This window comes from Mycotypha africana, assembly GCF_025528875.1.
Source record: "Mycotypha africana strain NRRL 2978 chromosome Unknown BDF20scaffold_3, whole genome shotgun sequence".
Taxonomy (NCBI): Eukaryota; Fungi; Mucoromycota; class Mucoromycetes; order Mucorales; family Mycotyphaceae; genus Mycotypha; species Mycotypha africana.
This window is the reverse complement of record NW_026515727.1, coordinates 442,343-457,516: the sequence shown is the minus strand read 5'-3', so window position 1 is coordinate 457,516 and position 15,174 is coordinate 442,343. Positions and strand designations below refer to the sequence as shown.

Below are 15,174 nucleotides of genomic sequence, written 5' to 3'. Positions count from 1 at the left end.
ATGATAATACTCTTATACATGCGTATAGAGGGGAGCACTGAGCGAGAGGTAATAAAGAGGAAAAAGAAGAAGAGAAGAAGGGTGTTGAGGAAGTTGAAACATATACATATGATTTTTAAATTTGGTGACATAAGCTTTCGTTCAACAACATTTATTATAACAATATGATTTACGCGTTTAATGTCACGTTTAAAATATGCAGACATTGGAAATTTGATTCAATGCTATGCTGATATCTTTGCTGCGTAAGGTAGCAAGCACCATTCGATCTCATAACTGTTCAATAAAACTTTTTACATGGTTCACATGCGTTACAGACTGGAGAGTGAATCATCGGTAGAAAATGAAGAGACCTAATGGATAAACACGATATAGAAGGGTTTTTTATAGAATTCACCATTGTAAATTTGTTGTAGAGGGTATCAATAAGCGTGGCTACAAGCTTTTATTCATGCCTTCCTACTTTTTGAACCTTATTGACTATGCTAATCAAGGATTAAAAGTAATATCCAACGCAATTCATTGCAGATGGGAGATGAATTATCGCTTCAAATCCAGAAAGCGTTTGAGACAATTATGCCTGATGATTGCCTGGGTTGGACTAAGCATGCAGAAACACTCTCCGAAAATCACTTACGAAAAGAACATGGCATTATGAACTGATGATTCAATCCGTATAAAGTTATACGCAATTGTTCCGATAAAAATGCAAGTAAGTCTAAAATTAAAATGAAAGTTGCCAATAAATATTGCAAGTCGTCTAAAACTGACGTTAAAAATTGTAATATGCCCATCATTTATCAGGGCGCAACAAGCGAACTTTGTGAAGGTCAATTCATCAGGGTTACAAGAAGTTAAGAAACTCATTTACATACGAGACCTGCCTGTAACGCTTGACTTAGCTGAGATTCATCTACGTCGTTACTCCAATCATTCCATTGTATCTCTTTCTTCTACTTGTCTTTTATTTTATTTTGTAACAATGAATGTTGGTGTCATTATCGGAAGCACTCGCCCAAATCGTATTGCCGATCAGATCGCACAACTGCTTATGCAAACCATTGACAAGGCAAAACATCCAACGCTCAATTTTGAAGTAATCGATTTGGCCAACTGGAATCTTCCTTTATGTAACGAACCTGTCATTCCGGCCCTGGCCGAGCAACGTTATACTTATGAACTTACTCGACAATGGAGCGCGAAGATTAATTCTAAACAAGCCTTTATATTCATTACACCGGAATATAATTGGGGTTATCCTGCCTCTCTTAAGAATGCTTTGGATTATCTGTGCAAAGAATGGCATGATAAGCCTGCGATGATCGTGAGTTACGCCTATACAGGGGGAGAAAAGGCAGCTGCCCAATTGAGCCAGGTGTTACAAGGGCTCCGAATGGGAGTAGTAGACACTATGCCAGCCATTTATCTTTCACACGATATGTTTATTGAATCGACGAACAAGATAAAGGAAACTTACGCAGATACTTTTGTGAAAGAGTACGCTAAGGTGATTGATAGAGCTGTCATTGAGCTAGCACGAGGATTACAACAACAAAAATCACTGCACTGAAGACCGTTCGTATTTTTGCGTACATAGTCAATAATTTATAGACAACTTGATATGTACCATACAAGTTATTAGACAATACACTTTAGATTTTTTCATAAAAAAAAGTGTTCATTTTCAGATGGGCAAAAAACCTGTCGTAAAACATGAAAAAAGAAATGCCTCGTCAGCCATATAATGAACTTCATTTTAACACATAATCGAAGCATCTTTTTCATACCTCTATATCTTCCTGATAATTTGCAACTGTTTCTTTTGCGTCCTTACTACGAAACATCTGATTCCATAATGCCTATATTGATGTTTAAATAGATGTGTCAGCAACGCGCCCAGGTAAAAGATTTTTGCCACTGGATCGTTCTAGAGTATTTTAACCTTTGATGCCCAGCTTCCTGCTTTTACGTTAGGATGGAAGCAATCGATATTACTAAAATAGACGTGAGTTTAAGTACTTTATTTTTTTCTTTAAGTCTTTTTTTCACTGAAATACCTGATAGCATCAACGGGAAGCGAGCTTATATTGATAGCAGCCGGATTGAAAGTTAAAGCAAATGTTTTATTACGCAAAGGCACATACATTTCAGCAATTCTCTTCAACTGTTCATTGTAACCTATACACACAAGAATAGTTGAATTCATAAATTGAAGCTTAGGACCCCATCTCCCCTCCTATCCTCCCTATTCTTTCTAATGTTCATACATGCTTACCTTTGCAATGTTCATCCATTTTTTTCAAACCTTCTTCAGCTTGCTCGAGACATGAGCACTCAACGGCGATTGTTGTAAACAAATTAGGCTTACAGTAGTCAGTCTGTTGAGCTCGAATATCCATTATTCTTGAGACTTCAAAGGTGCCGACTACAAAAATGAGATATCAGTATTTTAAAAAGCAAAATAACCATTTAATGTAAGGAGATAGCATACTCAGATTAATCAGCACTCGAGGAACTTCATTTCGGATACGTTCAATTGCCTTGATAACGTATCCACTATAAGCTTCTGGAGAGACCACATTTTTGAGTCCTTCCGTACAAGAACTGCATTGATCATTACCTATACCGAATGGTGAGCGTGTCAGGAAAAAACCAACCAGTTTATCATTTAAATAAAGACTTTTTTACTCCCAATTTGAATATTGACGAGCTTCCATGATTTTTCAAAATTATTCTTCATCATCGTTTTCATACCTAAAAGCGGAAAAAACAAAAAGGTAAAGCGCTAAGTATATGAGCATGATATGTTCTGATTACTTGCTATTCCTTTTTATTTTTTTCAAACAGATTCACTTACGAGGTATAAGATAATCTAATTCGTAATCTAGATTCTTTGCTATAGCACCAGTCTGAGCAGCGTTTAAGTTGTCCTTGAACGGAACCCCTTGAAAATAAAAAACAGTTCATTTTTATTAGACTGTAATTCACACTGTAAAACCCAAAGGTGAACAACAGTGTATTGCAAAGAAAAGTACAATGAGTTTTTCCATTGTTACTTACAGAAATTTGATAGTATTGGGCATACGCCATTAATACAAAACGAAGCCAAATGAGAACCAACCGATGCACCTACTATCCCAGAGTTGTAGTGTTTGAGGAAATTGGCCAATGTGTTAGCGTTATCATCGCCTCCCATGATTGGGCTTTGTCCGCGATGCTCTTGCATAATGGCCATTGTCCAGCGTTCGAGGGCATTAACGTTTTCTGAAGCAAAGCCTGTCATCAAACTGCATACGAAGATGAAGATTGGAATTTATCCTTATCTTTATTCTTCTTAACTCCTGTTTTACCTATCGCCCAAACCAGCAATCATATCAAACTCATTGACTCGAAGACTTGCTATGTCTGTTATAACTGATTGAGGTCTTCGTGACAGTGTGGGACATCCATTGATAGATTTAGCTGTCTTCATTGATCTTGCCCCCATAACAAAAAGAATTAGCAGCATCAATATCAAACTCATCGGTACAGATAGTATATTCTGATAATGTGATAGCATTGTCTGATGGGTAAAGAAAGCAGGTTTGTAGAAAAAATAATAAAAACGAAGAATGACAAAATCAAGCTGAAATAATGATAATGATAGCAATAGTAAAAAAGCACACCCACTTGGAATTGGGAATTACAGGAGCAAACCATACATTTAATAATAGAAATCTTAGATGATGCCTTACATTTAGCACTGTTATAATATTCTTCATTTCAATCTGATGATCATCCTTGTTGTGTAGTGCTTTTAAGTAAAGAAAAGTTATTTGATCACTTCACCATCATATCAAAGACAACAGGTCGTGGAACTAAAATCAAATTGGTGGTCTCATTATTGTCCTTCCAAAGTAAAACGCCTCACAAAGATGGGGTAAAAACCCTTCAGTATGAGGGGTTTGTACATAAGACCCCCCCCCCAAATTATATATAGATCTTTCTCATTATGCCGCCATAATAGGTTTTGTCTCCCTATTTTTTATTGTTGATTCTTTTACAGTCAGTTTTCCATCTGTATCAAAGCAGGACTCCCATTCAGCTTCACCAACGTCATAGTGGATTCTCAATAGAAGTATAAGCGAGCAACAACATTGTACTCAAAGCTTTCGTTTTACACACTTGTGATGTTTCTCGGTTTTAAGCTATAAACACGGCAATGCTTTACCCATCAGGTCATTTTTTGATTTTCTTGATCAAACATCAAACATATTAAATGCTATCAAGACAATACTATCTCCATTAATGTTCTTTCTTAATAGCTGCTTTCAATAAAAAATGCAAACGAATTCAAAACAAATAGTTAGCTGTTGTTGTCGGCTACAAAGAAACCATATTTTGTAGAGCTGATATAACCTCTTCTGAGAAGATTCACCACTATCTCATCACGAGAACTATCTTGGAATTTTTTTTTATCATCTTTAAAAAAGCAATAGGTAAATTTTGTGATTCAGGCACAGGGTGAAAATGTTAACATTTTAAAAAAGGAAAAGGTCGCAAAATTCAACAGGTATGATATTGAAACTGCGACAGCGTTTTGTGGAAAAAAGTGTGAATAGAATTTTTTTTTCTCTGTCGTTCAAACGTTTGATCAGCTAACAGAAAAGAAATGGGACCCAAATCATCGTCAAAATCAAAAGATCAAAAGATCAAAGAGAGTCCAAAGGAGGACTCTGTTCAAGATTCTGAATTTCAAGTAGCCATACGTGAAAGGAGTGATTCAGAAGAAGAATACGAAAAGCCTGAACTATGTATGTTGAAAACGATCTATTTTTTTCCTTTTACGAGTACAAAAAAAGATCTAGATCTTGAAATCGATCTAACCTTATACCTTTTCCTTTTTATAATTGTTTCTTAATAGTGAAAGAGGCCATCAGAGGTAAAACAAATTTATTTAAAACAGTAAAAAGTCTGTACCTTCAGCTAACAGTAAATGACCCGTTTACGTAGAAATTGAAGAAGAAGTGGCTCAAAAGCAAGCTGAAGGAAATGATGACGTGGATAGCGAAACCTCCGATTCAGATGAAGATGAAGATGACGATGCTCAATTATTAACACCGGCTGTTGACTCTCAGATTTTGAAAACGATTGCCGCCATTCGATCGAAAGATCCTCGTGTTTATCAAAAAGATGCTCGTTTTTTCAATAATGACAGCAACGATAGTGTTGTTGCTACCAAGGCTGATAAAAAGCAAAAGAAACAAAAGGAGGATGCACCTCTTACATTGAAAGACTATGAGCGAAAGATGCTTCTTGAACATGGAGGTTTCATTGAGGATGAAGATGAAGCCAATCTGAAAACTGCTGAAAAAACACATGAAGAAGAACAAGCCGAGTTACGTGATGCTTTTAAAAAAGCGATAGTGTCAGATACCGAAAACGAAGAGGAGAGTGATGATGACGATGGCTTTTTACAAAAGAAAGAAAAGACGACGGAAGAGAAACAAGCTGAAGAGGATGATTACCGCAGATTCTTGTTGGAAGAAATGAAGAATGACGAACATTCCAAAAAGGCAGTGGAAGAATGGAGTAATTATAAAGAAAACCCGGACATCAGTGCTGAAGAGGCATTTTTAATGGATTACGTGCTGAATCGCGGATGGGTCGATAAGGGCGAAGAGCGGGAGAATACAAATCTAGAGGAAGTGGATCCCGAGAAAGATGAGGAATATCTCGATAATGTAGATCGATTCGAGAGTAAATATAATTTCCGTTTCGAAGAAGAAGGTTCTTCCAACATTATCACGCATGCTCGTGATGTCGAAGGAACAGTACGTAGAAAAAAGAGTAAACGAGCCCTCAGAAGAGAGAAAGAGCGTCTTCATAAGGAGGCTCTAAAAGAACAAAAGATGGTTGAGTTGAAGGAAGAGAAGAATAGAAAGATGAAAGAAATCAGAGAGAAACTCAAGGAGATCCAAGGTATCACGGGCGCTAAGGCATTAGGGTTAGAAAACATTGATTTAGAAGGTGATTTTGACCCAGCGACTTTTGATGCGCATATGAACAGCGTGTTTGACGAAGATTATTATAACCAACAAGACGATGATCCTACTGTGAAACCTCAGTGGGATGATGATATTATGGACGCAGACTTCCTTCCAGGCGGGGAGAAATACCCAGATGAAGAGACTAACCAGCCGGAAATGGATTCTGAAGAGGTTCGACAAAAGAAAGAGATGGTTGAAAAGTTACTTGACGAATACTATTCCCTTAATTATGAAGATGTCATTGGCGGCGATACATTTACTCGATTCAAATATGCAAAGACTGAACCAGAGAATTATGGTTTGACAGCAGAAGAAATCCTGTTAGCAGACGATAGAGAGCTCAATAACTACATTGGTATCAAGATGATGGCACCGTAAGTGTTTTTCTTTGTTAGTGACATGTTGCCATAGTGCTTATTGTTATTCATTGTTTTAACATTCTTTTGTTTTGAATCCTAGTCATCGAAATGAATACAAGAAACAAAAAGAAATGGAAATCTTTAGAAGGAGTCAAGAGAAGAAGAAGAAGAGATTAGCAAAACACGTGAAAAAAGTCAAGAAGGAATTGGAAGAAAAGCTAAAGGAAGAAGAAAAAGAGAAAGCAAAAACTAAAAAGAGAAAGTCAAAGGAACAAAAGGACTCAAAAAAGAACAAAAAAGCTAAATCCCAAATCTTCTTAGAGAAATAAAAGTGTTTGACCATTGACTAGAATACATATCCTGCTCTGAAGATGTTGTGTTTATAATCGTATGCAGTATTACTAAGCGTGCAATGACGTGAATCGTGCTTCTTTTACTTTCTTTTAAATTGGGAAATTTCACAGAGACTGCGGACTAAACTTAGCAAACACACATTGCTTAATAGACTAAGTGTACCTTGATGTTAAATAACTCTAGACGATAGAGTTCGTTTCATCTTCCGTGATCACTGCAACGGATTTGATTTGAGCGGATTTATTTGTTGCACGGAAAATCCTTTGCAACCTACTCCTGCATGGTTTTTGTTCTTTTTTCTTTTTTTCTTTGCACTTTAACTACATCTATATCGTCATTCTTCGTTTTTTTTTTTTTTCTTTTTGTACATCATTTGGGCGCTTAATAAATACTGTTTTTTAATCAATGCAAAAGCGCAAATCTTCTTTACCTATCATCTCTACCGCAGCGTCTTTTAAAGCACCTGACAGCCCGTTTCTAAAAAAAGTTTGTACAGATACCCAGAAAAGATATTATGCAGGAACAGCTACACCATTTAAAAATGACGAAGATCTGCTGGCCGATCTAGAAATAGGACAGTTCGATTCTATGGCTGGCAACGAATCGCCAGTTATGGAAGAGAGACAATTTTCATCTCTGTTTGAAGCAGGAAGTGGTTATGATCAATCACCTTCGAGAACAAATAGTCATAATCAAAATGGATTAATGGACATGATGCAAAAGTTTATTGATGACCATCAAGATCAGCCAGATCTGTTTCGTTGTGGCAACTTGAACGAAGAAGATAACGAGGAGGAGGAGGAGGAGGAGGAGGAAGAAGAGGAAGAGGAAGAAGTAGTAGAAGAGGAAGATACCTCTATAAGCACTGGCCGTTGTACAGCAAATCATTCTAGACAGCCTGTTCGACGATCCCTTATGAGGGAATTATTACTATCCAGTAATCTTTATAGGCAACCAGAAGAACCTGAACCAAAACGACGAAAAAGTTCGTCCTTTGTTGATGTCTTCGTACTCGATACGGACGATGAAGAAGACGAAGCAGCCGCAATTGAAGAAGAGGGGAGTCAGAACGAGAATATAGAGGACGATGAAGTGACTACTATGGAAGATAAAACGACTTTACCATTGAGTCAATCGTACGTACGACCAGCAGCAGGCAAATTTGACGAAGAAGCAGCCAACTTCTTTTCCGGCCTCAATGACGATTTGGATGAAGCAAAAATACCAGAATTTGAAGTAGCGCCTGCTGCCAAAGTCAGTCAGCTACAGGAACAGATTAGAAAGCCAAGACCATGGATAACCGAATGGCCACATTTCTTTACAGAGGACTATTTTGAGAAATATACGTGCGAAAGTAGGATTGTTCTCACAGACGAAGATAAGCAGCAGCAACCCTATAGTAATAGGAGCAACATTTACCCTTTTTTCGAAACGGAATATTGTAATCTGGGTTTATTAGATGTTGGTGAATATGCACAAGTGTATAAAGTGAGCCTTTCTAATAACTCTATCATATCAACAACTGCTTCAGAACAGGAAGAAAAAGTAGAAGAGTTTGAAGAAGAAGCTGAAGCAGATGAAACTGAGGGCAAAGAGAGTATTACACAGGAAACTGAAGAGATAACAACGCGTCGTGCTACAGCAATAAAGAGATCGAAAACAGTCTTTGCAGGTTGGGATGATCGATGGCGACAAATAATGGAAGTAAACTATTTGCAACAGTTAAAACACAGCGATCATTGTATTCATATGCATAAAGCTTGGGAAGAAAGAGGTTATCTGTATATAGAATTTGAATTCTGCTCAGGAGGAAGGTAAAAAAAAGCAATAATTGAAATACAATAGTAAATTGCAGGCATTGTGTGGGCCCACTATTCGTGTATTGAACTCTTTTTCTGACGGGGCATGTTGGATATAGTCTTGATAAATTTATGGAACATTACAACCGCAAGATTGACGAAGCCACAGTGTGGCAAATCCTACATGAACTTGTGCATGGCATACATGATATACATGAAGCTAGTATAGCCCATCTGGACCTCAAACCAGCAAATATACTTGTCAATGACGAAGGCTGCATCAAAATAAGCGATTTCGGCACGTCTGTGCATGTACCTACTGTAATATTCTAACCATAAAAATGATGTGGCGCTACTGAAACTTTATGCACTAAACTTGCTATTTTTAGGATACTCGGTGGGTAAAAGGTGAAGGTGATCGACAGTATATGGCACCAGAGCTATTAAGAGAGAGCTATGTTCCATCGGCTGACATATTCAGGTAATATCTTTATTTTTTTTTTTGAAGATTAAATCACTTGTCAAAAAAAAAAGAAAGGCCATTAGAGTTTTAACTTTTTTCTTTTCTTTTTTTTTTTTTTTTTTTTTTTTTTTTCTTTTGGGGGGTTTGTTTTTATGCCCAAATTAACACTCAAAAAAAAAAAAGTTTGGGACTCATTTTGCTCGAATTGGCGTCAGGCCTTCCATTACCCGATACCGGTGAAGCTTGGGAAATGCTTCGAGAAGGCGATATCTCAAGGCAAAAAAGCGCACTGATGAGCGTGTCACCAGATTTAATAGCAATAATCGAATGGCTACTTAAACCAGAGCGTAGGCGTCCGACGGCGGTAGATATCATTAATCATCCCGCTTTACGAATACAGCAGAAATCCTCAGCTTTATTAGTGGCGTACGCGACTGAAATGGAAAAGATCCAAAAGAAAGTGATGAGACCCAAAGGCCCAGCACGATCAAATACCTTTTGCTCAATGGATGATATGAGTTCTGTTGATGAAACTATCTTGTAGATTCCATTATACCTCAACGTACGTTTTTGCACTAATTTGTTTGTTCTGCTATTTTCGGTTATGGAAAGCAAAAAAGAGAGTATCATGTTCAATAAAAGAGATGATTTCATTGGCGGTTTGTAAAACCGGATTCATCATCATTAGCTCTGTATTTTTTTTTTGGCAGAAGCGAAGGAGTCACTTTTTTTTTTTTTTTTCCATCATTGTGTGTATTTTTTGGGTTTCTTTTTCATTGTTTTCTTTTTTTCTTCTTTTTCATCTTTTATCATATACACCTTCAAAATGTCTTCTGGTGCTCCTATTGATCCCGCTGTTACTTCCACTCCCGGTGTTGCTCCCGGTGCTACTGGTCCTACCACCGCCCCTGGTGCCCCCAGACTCAATCGTCAAGCTCAAGCTCAATTGGCCGCCAAGAACGCCATGAACAAGTTAAAGCAAAAGACCGACCACTATGTATCTCGTATTGATGCTGAATTATCCAACTATGAATATGCCAACGAAATTCAACGTCGCACTGGTTTGCCCAAGGCTTACGTTGTTATCGGCACCGTTTTCACCATTTTCATGATGATCTTTTTCAATTTGGGTGCTCAATTCTTGACAAATATGATTGCTTGGATTTATCCTGGTAAGTTTTTTTGATTATTATCTGGCATTACATCTGCGCAACATCCACACGAGTTTCAATATGAATGAAATAAGAGGAAAGGAAGAGTAGAGAAACTTGCCAAAAGAAACAAGACGCGTTTTTTTTTTTAATTGTTACTCTTGTCATTTTGTTGAATGAAGGGTTCACTGATTAACATCCTATTTCAATCACATAGCTATTGCTTCTTTTAAGGCTATTGAATCCGATGATATTCATGATGATACTCAATGGTTGGTCTACTGGTGTGTAATCGGTTTCGCCAACATGCTTGAATACTTTTCTGACATTTTGCTTTACTGGTGCCCCTTCTACTATCTTATTAAGACTGCTTTGGTTCTCTGGCTCATGTTGCCTCAATTCAGAGTAAGTTGACAAAGACAAAAAAAAAAAAAAAAAAAAAAAAAAAGCAGAAAGAGGACCCTTTTGAAAGGATGTTACGCATTCAAGTATGACAAGAAAAAAAACCAAAAAAACGTCAACCTAACCTACCTCTTATTTAAAAAAACTTATTAGGGTGCTGAATTTGTCTACGAACGTTTCTTGTGTCCCATTCTCTCTGAAGACAAGGAAAAGAAGCATGCTACTGCTCCTATCACTCCTGTCGCTCCTGCTGTCCCCATGCGTACTACTGGTATCAACTCTGCTGCCATCACCGGCCAAAAGCTTGAATAAATTGATTTCTTTTGATAGAAAGGTTTACAATAACTTATTTGCGACACTCTCTACAATTAACATTTATTTTTCATATCATTTTCTATATATACACAACTAAAATGGTTTAGTATCCATTGTACTTTTGCAACCCATTCAACAAGCCTTTTTTCTCTTCAAAATAAAAAAAAAAGTTCCAACTGTTTTTCCATGTATATACATCATTTAACCCAAGACGACGCAGAAAATAGAAAGAAAAAAAAAAAAATCTTGGTTGTTTGACATAAAGTGAAACAAGAAAATCTTACTTACTGTTCTAGCCTACCTTTGTTACTTTCATTATGAATAAGTGACAATAAGGCAAAATGGCGAGCAAGCCTCATTCATACAATGCATGAACGTTCCAGTGATTTTGTGTTACGGTCGTCTAGTGCGACCAGTGCAAGCAAACCTAAAGCATCTGTACGTTTCCAAAATAGCAACCTCTACATTATGATGACGACGGTCATGGGTCCGAATTTTTTTGTTGGGAATTTTCAGCTGATTCTTCAAAACTTAACAATGAGTAAAAAAAAGAAATTCATCCTTTGGGTAGCGGGCAGTGTACCCTCCACTTCTCCCTTTTTGCTTGAAACCGGTTTGTCATGCATATAATTTAATTTAAAATGCCATAATAAGAAATGCAAAGTCTGCATCGTTTTTTTTGGGAACCAGATTGCTTTCGAAGAATACATTAGAGAAAGAGACACCAACAGAAATCTATGAACATATAGAAAGATAACATCACTTTTTATTATCTTACCAAAGGCACCAAACAGGCTTCTTTTTTGCTTTTCATCGATAAGATAAGATTCATTTCTTGATATGTCATTACATTATACGAGTTACTGCCCAAATGATTGTTCCCTACTGTAGTGCTTTTTTCTATTTTCGTCTTTGTTTTTGTCCACATCTAGCTAAGAGCGTGGCAAGGTACGCGTCCGCATTCTCGACGTACTATTAGCCACTCGGTTGGACCTGAACCATGTCTATGACCATTGTTCCGTACCATCATACAATCATGCTTTAAAAAGTATTCTTAAATGAGATCAATACGTCCAACTGAACAGAAGTTTCTAATGAGAGAGGGATATCTTTATTAAGGCTGTTGAGATGTCTAACCGGCTTTTTCCCCCAGAAAGAAAAAAAAAAAAGTTTAGCCCTTATCTATTATAAGTAGACTTTCGAATAAGTCACGAAATAACATCGACGGTTAAAAAATCCCTTATGCGGGACTTTGCAATCTCGCATAGAACAAGACAGGTGATTACTAGAACGTTTTATTCCCTTGCTTTATCCTCTTTGCTGCTCAAGAGTGAAGAGCACAGAGTAGAATGATCGTATTTACATATTACTCCTCATACAATATACCAATCGGTCCAAACCTTGATAAGTTATTGTGATCTATGGTGGTCTACACACATAGACTTGGGCTGTTAAAGCGAGGTGTTATATAATGATGTCACGTTAAAGATAAGAACTCAAGCGTCAATCATCTTTATAGTCTAAACTGTATACTCTTTATCTTGCTATTAAAGGATAAAAGAGATACAATGACGAAGCTCAGATTGTCAACCCAATGGAAGTCGCATTTCATCATCCAATATTGGGACCGTTCATGATTTTATCGATTGAGAATCGACAGCAGTCAGTTGCAAGTTGAAGGCTGTTGATAATGAATACAGCTATGTCCACGCCGGGGGTATTTACCCAGCACATACAGTCTAACTTGTTTAATTTTGCACATTTTCCAAAACTGCGTAATTGTTTACGATTTATTGAATCATCGAATGCTTGCCTTTAGCTACTGATTCAAAACTGATAAAGCTTGGATAAAGAAACATAAACATCTCAAATAGCAGATATCTTTGAAAAATGAGCCTGGATTTTATTAGGCATGAAATGATTTGAATTGAAATAATTTATGTACAAGTTTTCCATTCCATCGTTGTGAATGTCTATAGTCCCTTCTGTTCAATTTTCTCAAGCAATATATCCATTTGCGCAGCCATGTTGGGTTGTCCTCGTTTTGATTTCGCTAGCATTTTACCACGTTGTTCTCTTCTATGCTTAAAGTATTCCTGTCTGGCCTTTTTCGCTTCTTCGAGCTTCTTCAAACGTTCTTCCCTTTCTTGCTCTGTTTCTCTTTTACGTCGCTCACGTTCCTCTAATTGACTTTTGAAAGGATTTGGTTTATGTGCCGTCTTCAGCTTCTTGCTGCCACTTTCATGGTCGTCTTCATCGTCTTCAGAGGACGATGACTGATTTAAATCATACACTCTTTCAACTTCTTGCTCCTCGGTATCAGAATTATTCATTGAGTCTGGTGCTAATTCAACGACGTTACCATTTTCATCAATAGTACGTTCAGCACCAAAGATCTATATACATAGTCGAGCGAAATGTCTGGAGTCAGCCGAGAAAAGATCGTGATGGGTTGGTAACAGATACTCTTTCTAATTACCTCTTTGACATAATCCGGTGCATCATCATCTTTATCTTTATTTAACTGCTTGTAGTATTGACTTTTCACTTGAGCTTTATGTATAAGTTCTTGCTTTCTTTTTTTTACTGCAATCGATGAAAACCAAATTGAGATTAGATGAACAATGGACCGTTGAATTCATCCTACACGCACATAAAAAGAAAAAGAAAAAAAAAAAAAAAAAAAAAAACCAATTTTTACATTATATCATACGTTTTCTTTGTAAAGGAGTAAGCGGTTTTTTATGTTTCTTCTGAATAGTTTTGGGAGGCATTCTTATTGTATGTTTAATTTTAGGAAAAAAAAAAAAAAGGGAAAAGTGAATAAAAAAAAAGAAGCCCACATGAATTCCCAATTTTCAGCAAAATCAAAAAAAGACAAGCCACCACGATAGAGTGCATATGACTAGCGACCAGCCCCGCTTTCAACAGAGAGCAACTCCATATCAGCAAAATCGACTGCCATTGCTTTAGGGTCATGCGTTGTATGCAAAATATAAATAATAAAAAATGAAACGAGAGATGAAATGACAACGATGATATCTGACCAGTGCTTGAAAAACTCAAATTCAATGGATTGCAGCGAACTTGACATGAGATATCTAGTAATTACAACAGGCAAAAAATAAAAAAATAAAAAAATGGTTTGTATCTACTGTCTTGTTCCCTCTATGTTATGGAAACGGCACATAGGCATCCATTGATTTTTTTTTTTTTTTTTTGTTTTACCTATATTCAGGTGGTAAGCTCATTTGCATCATCAAGATGGAGCTCAAGAAATACATTCCCATCATATGCGATACAGAGAGCAGAATGTTGGCTTGTGAGAATGTAATCTTGAATGTAAAGATATGTAGGATTTTTGTCAGCAGCTTTAGACAGCCACGTACAGAGCTGAACACAATGATGCCTGCAAACCAAAAACTGAGTTGCTGGGACCAGAATGATCGGTCTATATTAATTTCAAGATGGCTATGTTTGTCCAAGTGAGATATCATGATAGATAAGGCATTGGTAATGGGGTCTGATGTGTTGCGTTGAAAAACAACGTTGATGGCAGTCTGTCATTAGATAAACGAAAGATTACTGACGTGTTCGGTGCTCATGACGCACTTGTATGTGGATTGTAGGAAGGGATGACTGCTGTTCTTTTTTACTTACTGAAATGAGTTTGTAAATGCAATACACGGAGAATAGTCTATCTATCAAATAGTATAATTTTCCTTTGACAGTTTGGTTGAATCTACTTTTGGCCTATTAGTTTTAGATCAGGGGTCAATACTTCTTCATGATGGATGTGATATGCAAATGGATTGCAGGTGTCATTAACTCACCCTTCCTCGTTCAAGTTCATCTAAATCAGACTTCATATCTACTAGCAAGCTTTCCAGCTGCTCTATCTCTGTTTTTAGCATTACTGTTTCTAAAGACAACAAAAAAAAATTAAGCAAGTCTGACAATGAATAGCAGCTCTCCTCAGCTTACCATTTGTATCTGTCCTGAAGGAAGCTATTATGTTGGACACAAACGACTTTTTATTGTATTTTGAATCAGTTTGAGCTTCTTGCATTTCCATCCTTTGCAGCAAACACTTCTTCTCTTCCATCATCGTTTCTGTTTGATGAAAAGCATGTTCAGCCGACCTATATTCATGTTCACTGACAGTTCTTTTATGCGTAACGTAGGTGGTAAATGGTGTATTGACAACACCAAAACCAGATAGAATAGAAATGAAAGTGATCCCAATGATACTAATACGTATCAGGCCATTTTCAATCCATGACGCTGCGTCTATAGAAACCC

General features: G+C 37.0%; 6 protein-coding genes across 6 annotated transcripts; 4 read left to right on the top strand and 2 right to left on the bottom strand.

The window, feature by feature from the left end:
* The first annotated feature begins 563 nt into the window (after positions 1 to 563).
* On the top strand, positions 564 to 1,693 carry BDF20DRAFT_857828 (NADPH-dependent FMN reductase). The gene is made up of 2 exons (XM_053080379.1): positions 564 to 712; positions 805 to 1,693. The coding sequence occupies exon 2, from the start codon at positions 983 to 985 to the stop codon at positions 1,568 to 1,570; it is 588 nt and encodes a 195-aa protein (XP_052937887.1). The 5' UTR covers positions 564 to 712; positions 805 to 982; the 3' UTR covers positions 1,571 to 1,693.
* Positions 1,663 to 3,472, bottom strand: BDF20DRAFT_816392 (uncharacterized protein; the record flags this gene model as incomplete). The annotated part of the gene is made up of 9 exons (XM_053077145.1): positions 1,663 to 1,701; positions 1,943 to 1,994; positions 2,058 to 2,178; positions 2,276 to 2,425; positions 2,492 to 2,620; positions 2,689 to 2,754; positions 2,858 to 2,944; positions 3,061 to 3,287; positions 3,351 to 3,472. 9 exons carry the CDS (start codon positions 3,470 to 3,472, stop codon positions 1,663 to 1,665), a joined length of 993 nt encoding a protein of 330 aa, XP_052937886.1.
* Positions 3,473 to 4,615: 1,143 nt separating this feature from the next.
* On the top strand, positions 4,616 to 6,735 carry BDF20DRAFT_857825 (KRI1-like family C-terminal-domain-containing protein). The gene is made up of 3 exons (XM_053080378.1): positions 4,616 to 4,793; positions 4,904 to 4,921; positions 4,993 to 6,735. The coding sequence occupies exons 1-3, from the start codon at positions 4,652 to 4,654 to the stop codon at positions 6,405 to 6,407; spliced, it is 1,575 nt and encodes a 524-aa protein (XP_052937885.1). The 5' UTR covers positions 4,616 to 4,651; the 3' UTR covers positions 6,408 to 6,735.
* Positions 6,736 to 6,768: 33 nt separating this feature from the next.
* Positions 6,769 to 9,321, top strand: BDF20DRAFT_364651 (uncharacterized protein). Its single transcript, XM_053075284.1, has 4 exons — positions 6,769 to 8,556; positions 8,661 to 8,843; positions 8,931 to 9,022; positions 9,188 to 9,321. The coding sequence occupies exons 1-3, from the start codon at positions 7,148 to 7,150 to the stop codon at positions 8,944 to 8,946; spliced, it is 1,608 nt and encodes a 535-aa protein (XP_052937884.1). The 5' UTR covers positions 6,769 to 7,147; the 3' UTR covers positions 8,947 to 9,022; positions 9,188 to 9,321.
* Positions 9,322 to 9,968: 647 nt separating this feature from the next.
* On the top strand, positions 9,969 to 10,869 carry BDF20DRAFT_817104 (TB2/DP1, HVA22 family-domain-containing protein; the record flags this gene model as incomplete). The annotated part of the gene is made up of 3 exons (XM_053077224.1): positions 9,969 to 10,176; positions 10,373 to 10,560; positions 10,711 to 10,869. The coding sequence occupies 3 exons, from the start codon at positions 9,969 to 9,971 to the stop codon at positions 10,867 to 10,869; spliced, it is 555 nt and encodes a 184-aa protein (XP_052937883.1).
* Positions 10,870 to 13,777: 2,908 nt separating this feature from the next.
* Positions 13,778 to 14,741, bottom strand: BDF20DRAFT_816572 (Abscisic acid G-protein coupled receptor-like domain-containing protein; the record flags this gene model as incomplete). The annotated part of the gene is made up of 4 exons (XM_053077165.1): positions 13,778 to 13,973; positions 14,101 to 14,432; positions 14,533 to 14,625; positions 14,706 to 14,741. The coding sequence occupies 4 exons, from the start codon at positions 14,739 to 14,741 to the stop codon at positions 13,778 to 13,780; spliced, it is 657 nt and encodes a 218-aa protein (XP_052937882.1).
* Between the last annotated feature and the right edge of the window lie 433 nt (positions 14,742 to 15,174).

Excerpts from the sequence above, each read along its gene's own strand:
- BDF20DRAFT_857825 (XM_053080378.1), top strand. The coding sequence starts at position 4,652 with ATGGGACCCAAATCATCGTCAAAATCAAAAGATCAAAAGATCAAAGAG.
- BDF20DRAFT_364651 (XM_053075284.1), top strand. The coding sequence starts at position 7,148 with ATGCAAAAGCGCAAATCTTCTTTACCTATCATCTCTACCGCAGCGTCT. Across the intron at positions 8,557-8,660 it reads GAATTCTGCTCAGGAGGAAG|TCTTGATAAATTTATGGAAC; the intron begins GTAAAAAAAAGC and ends TGTTGGATATAG.
- BDF20DRAFT_857828 (XM_053080379.1), top strand. The coding sequence starts at position 983 with ATGAATGTTGGTGTCATTATCGGAAGCACTCGCCCAAATCGTATTGCC.